At 56.0% G+C, this 8,819-nt stretch overlaps 1 protein-coding gene across 1 annotated transcript; it reads left to right on the top strand.

Moving 5' to 3' along the window:
- The first annotated feature begins 1,307 nt into the window (after window positions 1-1,307).
- Window positions 1,308-8,819, top strand: OTOP2 (otopetrin 2). The gene is made up of 6 exons (XM_077756805.1): window positions 1,308-1,620; window positions 2,319-2,455; window positions 3,644-3,702; window positions 4,163-4,296; window positions 5,881-6,755; window positions 8,649-8,819. Exons 1-6 carry the CDS (start codon window positions 1,308-1,310, stop codon window positions 8,817-8,819), a joined length of 1,689 nt encoding a protein of 562 aa, XP_077612931.1.

Below are 8,819 nucleotides of genomic sequence, written 5' to 3' on the forward strand. Positions count from 1 at the left end.
AGGTTGCGGAGCGCCGGAGCCGCCGCTATTCCGACATCTGAGCCGCTTGCCCCCGGAGGGAGGGAGCAGAGAAGGATCTCCCGCTGCCTAGGGAGCCGCCCCCGGGCTGCCCCTGGGTCCTAAACACCTTGCACCCGAGCGCGCAAGAGTGACCCACGCAAGGCCCTGCCCTGGTTCCAAAAGTGGTCACCCCAGCATCATGCCCCGTGAGGCCTAGTCTGCGGACAATCCGGGGTCTGTCCTCACTGGAGCCCCGGCTCTGCGGCTCCCGATGGCTCCACCCGTCGAAGGGACGGGCCGAGGGCTGGGGTGGGGTGTCTGAGGGCAGTCTGGATCCCTAGGACAGTGGGCCTAGGAGGGGTCTGAGGACGGACGCCCAGACCGCGAGAAGCGCCCTGCGTCCTGGCTGCCACGCGCCCGCGCAGGGTCGGCGAGCCGCGCTCCAGCAGGGGGCGCTAGAAGACTGGACGCGGACTCGGGGCTCCTCTCCCGAACTTCATACCCAAGCCCGACTTGCAGCTTCCAGCCGAGCAGAAGACTGCGGGGAGGGATAGAGGAAGAAGGAACTTCGACCACTGTGAGGGTGTCAGGGAAACGGGCACTGGGGTCCCGATCTTGGGGCGGCAACACAGGAGCGCAAAGGTATAGGGCGCTCCGGGGCTGGGAGGGCGTCGGGGGGTCTGTGGGCCCTTGGGACGTCCACTGAACATCAGTGGTCCGGGCTCCGGGCGGCCGGGATCGCGGGGCCCGAGGGCGCGGCGGGCGCCGGGGCGGGGTGCCCTCTGGGTGTCGCAGTGCGGGGCTGCGCCCAGACGGTGCAGCTCCCAGGTGTCGGGACGGCGGGGGAGGGGGCGCCTCTTACCGGGTAAATATAAATCTTACCTTATCTGGCTCCCGCGCGCTCTTCCCTAAATTCAGCTCGGAGGAAAGATGGATCATGTGAGTGGGGCTGAGCGATTTATGGAGCTGAGCTCCCGAGGCTGTAAATCACCCTGCCCTCCCCGGTATAAAGCGCCCGTCCAGCCCGGCGTGGGAGAGAGGAGACACTCGCCACCCCCTGACCCCCAGCCCAGCGCGGGCTCTCGGCCCAGCCAGGTGGGTGCTGGGACTAGATGGCCAGTAGATTGGGGAGCGGCGGGTGGGGGTGGGGGGCTTAAGACGGGATCCAGCCTGGCTGCAGCCGCTTTTCCTTCCGTCTGCCCTGGAGGTAGAGACCCGAGGGGTCGGAGAGGCCTCTGGGTTGACCCGGGGTCCTGTTCGCTCCTCCTCCACAGTGACCCCTCCAACCTCCCCGAGTCGCCCCTGCCATGTCCGAGGAGTTGGCCCAGGGACCCAAGGAGAGCCCGCCGGCGCCCAGGGCAGGCTCCCGCGAGGTGTGGAAGAAGGGCGGCCGCCTGCTGTCGGTGCTGCTGGCCGTGAACGTGCTGCTTCTCGCCTGCACGCTCATCAGCGGCGGCGCCTTCAACAAGGTAGCGGTGTACGACACCGACGTGTTCGCGCTGCTCACCGCCATGATGCTGCTCGCCTCCCTCTGGACCCTCTTCTACCTGCTCCGGACCGTGCGCTGCCCCGGCGCCGTCCCCTACCGGGACGCGCACGCAGGCCCCATCTGGCTCCGAGGTGCCCGGGGAGGTGGGGGCGGGGAGGAAGGGGGCGGCAGGCGGGGGGCCAGAGGCTGGGACTCTCAGAGAACTGTGGAGTGCGCATCAAGGTAGAGGGGTTGAGAAGTACTCCCCCCCCCCCACACACACACCTGGGGACTAGATGTAGCTGAGGATGAGATGGGCTGTGGTTGGTTGCAGAGAAGAGGAAGGGGAAAAGTCTTGGAAGAAGAATGAAGTGAGAGATGGAAGGGAACTTCCTTGCCCTTTCTAAAGATTGAAAGAAGGTGGTCATGGGAGAGCCTTTGATGGACAACAGAGAACAAATGCCCTCTGTAGCTGAAAGAGCCGTACATAGGGCCCTTCTTCCTCCAATCTGTGCAGCCCCAAAGAGATAGTGGCTCATTAAGATAATCCATCCATCCACTCACTCAATCCTATATTTATCCTTCCATCCACCCATTCATCTTTCCATCCATCCATTTACCCACCCATCCATCCACCCAACTATCATCCAACCATCCACCCATCCAGCCAGCCACCCAGCCAGCCATTTATCCATCCAGCCACCCACGCCATTCATCTGTCCCTGGATCCTCCTACCTGTCCCATTCATCCATCCATCCACCCAACCATCCACCCAACCACCCATCTAGCCATCCATCCTCAGATCTATAAACCATGGTCTCTGCCCCATCCCCCACCCCTCATTCCCAGGCGGGCTGGTGCTGTTTGGAATCTGCACTCTCGTCATGGATGTCTTCAAGACTGGCTACTATGCCAGTTTCTTGGAGTGCCAGTCGGCCATCAAGATCCTGCACCCTCTCACCCAGGCCGTGTTTGTCATCGTCCAGGTGGGTGGGAAGAGTGTTCCTGAGTGTGGTGGAAGGAGCCAACATTTGGCATGAGGTCAGGAGATCTCCACTCTTTTTCTACCCTAAGCAATCAAATAAGGCGGGGATAGGACTGCAGTGTGTATCATAGGAGTCCATAAATCTGGAAGCATTTGGTAACGAAGTAATATCCAAATGTGAGCTCCTACTCAGAGGCCCTGAGATTTCATTTCATCCTAAGCAATGCCAGCATCAGCATCTAGGATGTCTGGGTTATGGCAGCTGCCGTGTCTCCTAGAGCCTGGCTTGCCTCCCTGGGTGCCCAGTAGAGGGCATCATTCTCAACCGAAGGTCCTGCTGTGGGCATGGCTGGTTTGGCCTCAGCTACCTCCCGTATGTTCTCTATTTGTTCAGGAAAGTAGGGTATTCTGTACCTGGGATTTTTCAAACAAATTCAAGTATATATATATTTTTTATTTGTTGCATAAATAACACTGAAAGATCTCATGACTGAACCGAGGCAGGACTGGTTTTACATGGGACCAGATCAGATAGATCTCAGGCCTGAATCACAACCAGAATGACCACATGTAGGGTTCTGTCTCCTGAAACATCACCCCTGCTGTGCAGATTTCCACAATTCAGCACACTTATGACTTTGGTGCTTATATTGTTTCACTCTTTTACATGTTATGGGTTTGAAGAGTACTCAGGTAAAATGAAAATACAGATACCCCCACATCAACAAATACCATGACAAGGATTTATTGGCAACCAGGGGAGAGAGCAAGTATTTCAGGGAAACAAAGGATGGGGGTGGGGCAGGGAACGTTGCCAAAGGGAGGTGAGAAGCCACCAGAGATTCTCTCTACCTTGGACAAGACCCAGCCTCAGGCTGGCCTCACTCCAGTGTTTTGACTAGACAGCCAAAACTCTACTTGACTTCCACCCTGCAAACAAACAAACAAACAAACAAAAACACCAAGAGTTTGCAGGTAACATTTTGCAGCCTCTGAAAGAACAAGAGAACTATTTTATATAAACTGTTCCATAGAAAGAGAGAAAGCTCCCGACTCCTTTTGTAAAACCTTGGTAAGCTAGGATGGGGGCTCTTGAGGTAGAGAGAACATATGTCTGGGTTTGGACGTGAGAACCCCAGAGCCTAACCCGTCTGCAGAGTGAATGGCCGCCCCCACTCTCTCTCAACAGACTTACTTTCTCTGGGTCTCTGCCAAAGACTGTGTTCACGTCCACCTGGATCTGACCCGGTGAGTGCCTGCTCCACAGCTCAACACCCATGCCCAGACGAGGGCTTTCCAACCTGGGGCATGGGTCCACTTTCCGCCACTGGGGTGGGGTTTCAACCAAAGCCCCTTTGCTCCATCAGCCTGATTTCCACCACTTTGTGCTATGCTATGTGTATTGTGTATACGTGTGTGCCTGTGTGTTGGTGGGATGGGTTGTGCTGTGCACTATATGTGCTTTCCTCTAGGAGAGGGAGCAGCAGGGACCTGAGCCCCTGAACACCCCCCTGGCCCTCTCTTTGGTGGTACCCTGGCCAGACTTAGCATTCCTTCCAAACTCGACTTCTCTGTTCACACAGGGGCCTGACTGCTTTCTTGCTTCCCAGCATCATCTCCTAGTCTAGCTCTCCAGCTCTCTGTCTCCCCCAGGGACGCCTGATGGGCCAGACCCTCACTGGCCTTTCTTCTCTCCCTCTCCAAACAGGTGCGGTCTCATGTTCACCCTCACCACCAACCTGGCCATCTGGATGGCAGCCGTAGTGGACGAGTCCGTGCACCAGACTCACTCCTATGACAGTTTGCACAGCAACACCAGCCACCACCGCCTTGCTCCTGACCGTGAGTGTTCACTTCAGATTACCCCTGGTCTGGGACTTCCAGGCCCTGGGCTGGGGGCTCGCACACCAGGAGAGTCAGTCTCCCTTGCTCTCACAAGGGAGGGGAGCTTCCCCCTCCTCCAGGCTCCATATAGACATAGGTGACACCGGAGGGAGGGTGTCAGGGGGCATCTTCTCATTCTGGAAGATGAAGCCTTGGCCCCACGGTTCAGGTCTCCATCCCACCAAAGAAGGGACTTGGGCTCCAGAACGAAAGGGCGAGGGTGATCAAAGTGGAGAGAAGGGAAGGGAGGCGAAGTGGCTCAATGGCGATGGCAGAAGCGTGGGATAGAGTCTGTCAAGGAGAAGGTGGAAATAACAATCACAATGACAACAGAGACACTTTACTGACTGACTCCATATGTCAGGTGCTATGCTAAGTGTCCTAGACACTCGACCTTACTTAACCCTCACAACTTCCCAGTGAGATGGGCACTATTATTATTCCCATTTTACAGATACAGAAATTAAGGCATAGAAGGTTAAATAGTTTGCCCAAGGTCACAGAGCTTGAAACTGGAGAACTAGTGTTGAGATCCATCTTTGCTTTGAACCAATATGTTCTACTAAGGTAGAACCGGGTCCACAGGACCCCTGGTCCTAGTTCTCTCGACTTCTGTAGGGCCCCCCATTAACCAGGACCAGACTAGATGACTCAGTCACACACCCAGGATGGAAGTGCCCGGGAACAGAAAGCATGGAGGAGACCCCCGCCCAGCAGGACTGAGGAAGGGCCACCTTGCACATACAGAGGGTCCCTGAGGATGGTTAAAATCAACCCAGAGAGGCGGCCAACTTAGCATCCTGGGGCCCCTGGGGGTGTGGAGAGGCACACGAAAAAGGTCCCTGCCTGGGGGCTTGGGAGCCAGGTCAATCACTCTGCCATCACAAGCCATATTTTACATGAGCCTCAGTTTCTACATCTGCAAAACCAGCAGGCATAATTCTGGGCATCGAAAGAGATGCTTGCCAAGACCCGAGGTATTCTATAAAGCATACTCGGACACAGGGCAAGATTCTTAAAGATGGGCTGCAAACCAAAATGAGGGGAGGTCACAGGAGACACCTGGGCAAAGCAGCTCACATTCTGGGCTGAGCCAGCTGCTAGGGATTGCTGCGAGGAAGCTTGAACTTTTGGGGTTTCCTGGAGGGCCACCCTCTGTCAGGACCAGAAAACCTCTCCTATACTGGAGAGTAAGAGAGTCAGGGGTGATTACTGGCTGGGAAGGATTGGAAATGTTTGCCTGAAGGAACAGAATGGGATGAAGTGGGCAGTTCCGCGGTTCGGAGGTGTGTTGATTGAGCACTAGCTATTATTCTTTACTGACATGTCCCAGTCTCTGGCACATAGTAGGTGCTCAATAAGTATTTGCACAATGAACGAACGTGCCAGGCCCAGTGCCGGTGTTTGGGATAAGGTGGTGAATATGTCAGACTGTGATTCGACCCTAACAAAAGTCACAGTCTAAAGGTGAGGCTCTTCAGGTGGGGTGCCCCCAGGGAGGCGGGAGGGCAGTCCAGCTCTGTGCCCCTCTCTCCACAGCAGAGCGTGCAGGCAGCTCGATGGGAGGAGACTGTCTGTGCAACACGGCCATCTGCCAGATCTTCCAGCAGGGCTACTTCTACCTGTATCCCTTTAACATCGAGTACAGCCTCTTTGCTTCTACCATGCTGTATGTCATGTGGAAGAATGTGGGCAGGCTGCTGGCCTCCTCCACCCATAGCCACGGCCACACCCCATCCCGGATCAGCCTCTTCCGGGAGACCTTTTTTGCTGGCCCGATGCTGGGTCTGATGCTCTTCGTGGTGGGGCTGGCCGCCTTCATCATCTACGAGGTCCAAGTGAGTGGGGAGGGGGGTCGCACCCAGCAGGCCCTGGTCATCTACTACAGCTTCAGCATCATCTGTCTGGGCCTCATGACCTTGGTCAGCCTGAGTGGCTCAGTCATCTACCGTTTTGATCGCCGGGCCATGGATCACCATAAGAACCCCACTCGAACCCTGGATGTGGCACTGCTGATGGGGGCCGCCCTGGGTCAATATGCTATTTCCTACTACTCTATTGTGGCCGTGGTGGTGGGCGCACCCAGGGACCTACTGGGAGGGCTCAACCTAGCCCATGCTCTGCTCATGATTGCCCAGCACACCTTCCAGAATGTGTTCATCATCGAGAGCCTCCACCGGGGACCACCCGGGGTTGAGCTTCATGATACCACCCCCAAGGAGCCCCGCCATGGCCTTACCATTGCCAACCTGGATGCCCTCCACACCTTGCCTGCCTGCCCACCCACCCCCAGGCTGGTTGGTCCCAGCCCGGAGGGCCCTCAGGAAGCAGTGGCCATCATCTTGGCCCCCAGGGGAAACTGGAGACGCCGGTGCCTGAAGGACATCTCTCTGTTTCTCCTGCTTTGCAATGTCATTGTGAGTAACTGGGGGGTCTCGCTGTGGGGAGAGATGGGGATGGGCTAGGGGAAAGAGAAGGCCAAGGAAGAATGTTCTTTCAGCTTTATTCGATTGGCCTTCTCTATCTTGCCCCCAGCCCACTCAAAAAAAAACTATAGCTCTCCCTAGAAAATTAGGTTCAGAGAGGGTCAGATGCAGCCCCAGGGCAAGCAGCATTTCAGGGCAGAAAGAGAAAATGAAATCCCAGCCTTCTGGTGTCTAGGCTGCAGATGGCACTGGAGGGGTCCCAGGAAATGCTGGCATGGGGGCTGGGTGGAGGTGGGAGGGAGCTGTGAAGTGATGTGGAGTGGGGGTGCCCTCACCCCTAGGTGGAAGGTGTGACTTCTCCTGGGAACTTGTGACCAGCCTGCTTCTCAGAATAATTGGAGCAGCATCAGGAAGTAGCAGAGACCGGCATAAGTGTGAGCAGCCTCAGCAGAGTGCAGCTGCGGGCTGGCCTGGAAGAGGGGCGTTCACAACAGCGCCCCCTCCCTGTTAATTCTGCAAAACCCCTTACTAAGAGAAACTCCTGTGTTAGCAACAGACTTCACTCCAGGGCAGAAACACCCTCCACGAAGGCACACCCCAATAAGGAAATACCCCTCGTGTGGCTATAACCTAATAGAGAAATACTCCAGTGTTGATCTAATCCCCAGGAGGGAAATCTCTAACATGTAAACATGTACACCCGTGAGCACGTCCCACATAAAGAACACATGTCTTCTGAAGTTTCATTCAATATAAAAATGGCCCTTTCAGCTGCAACCTCCAACAGAAAAATATCCCTAATATACAAACACCCTTAATGTGGGCCTATCCCAATGTAGAGCGCATCTCCAGAGTGATTCCACGCCCGTGCACGCTATGGAAAATACATCAACAGGCCTGACTTGGGTGCGTTCTTAGTGTGCGCCCATTGTGAATACTTCCCAACCAGCAGGTAATCTGTTAAAGGAAAAAAATAAGAAAGAAAAGATTAAACAAAAAAGAGTGATCACTAATCTTTGACCCTCCAGTAAAAGCAATAAGGCTCAAAACCTCCTTATATCTTGGGCCAACCTGAGAGCCTGCCCCCAGCCTGGCCCCGCCCTCACCTTCCGCCCGAGGCCCCACCTGCACGCTGGGAACCGCCTTCTGGGCGGCTGTATTTGCTCCAGATATCTGCTCCTGGGTTAGCTCTAGGAGCATCATCTCCAACCCCTTCATTTCATATGACAGCAACAGGCTCAGAAAGGAGCTGTGTGTGCCCAAGGGCACAGTGAACTGGGGATGGGGAGGGGAGGGCTGGCCTAGAAGCCGTCATTCTTTGCCTCATACCCCACACCCCAACCGTCTGAGCTCCAGCCAGAGAGCAAGCAGGATCCCAGCTTTCACACCCTCCCAGACCTGGGAAAGGGGCGGAGCTGGAGAACAGAGATCATGTAGGGTGGGGGTGGGGTACATTTCTGGGTGGATCCTGACACCCCCTCGCCGCCCTGGGCCTGTCTGGTTCTACCTTCACCGGGCATACATCTCTCCGGGGCCGAGCTGCTGATTTAGCCATTTGTACCAAATTCTCACATCGTCTCCTTTCCCCTCATCCGCATCTCACAAATAAATAAGCCCTAGTAATAGGGTAGATGTGATCTCAGGGGGAGCCCCAGTCTGGGGGTGGGCAAGTTCAGTTGGGCGCATTTCCTGAGCTGCTTAGTGAGTGCCAGGTCCTACCCAAGACACGGAAGGTCCCCACTCGCCAACACCCAGCCCTTGCCGTCCAACAAACTGGAGAACTGGGACACGCATCTTGCCACACCCCTGCCCCAGCCAAGCCCACAGAAATGACCCGAAAGGCCAGTCCAGGCCAGGTCCTGACGCGTCCCTCTCTCCGCACAGCTGTGGATCATGCCTGCCTTCGGAGCCCGCCCTCACTTCAGCAACACTGTGGAGGTGGACTTCTATGGGTACTCACTCTGGGCAGCCATCGTCAACATCTGCCTGCCTTTCGGCATCTTCTACCGTATGCACGCTGTCTCCAGCCTGCTGGAGGTCTACGTGTTGTCCTGA

Source organism: Crocuta crocuta, unplaced genomic scaffold (assembly GCF_008692635.1).
Source record: "Crocuta crocuta isolate KB4526 unplaced genomic scaffold, BGI_CrCroc_1.0 scaffold50, whole genome shotgun sequence".
NCBI classification, from domain to species: Eukaryota; Metazoa; Chordata; class Mammalia; order Carnivora; family Hyaenidae; genus Crocuta; species Crocuta crocuta.

Coding starts and splice junctions, on each gene's coding strand:
- OTOP2 (XM_077756805.1), top strand. CDS start 1,308: ATGTCCGAGGAGTTGGCCCAGGGACCCAAGGAGAGCCCGCCGGCGCCC. Junction 2,456..3,643: donor CCGTGTTTGTCATCGTCCAG/GTGGGTGGGAAG, acceptor CTCTCTCAACAG/ACTTACTTTCTCTGGGTCTC. Junction 3,703..4,162: donor GTCCACCTGGATCTGACCCG/GTGAGTGCCTGC, acceptor CTCTCCAAACAG/GTGCGGTCTCATGTTCACCC.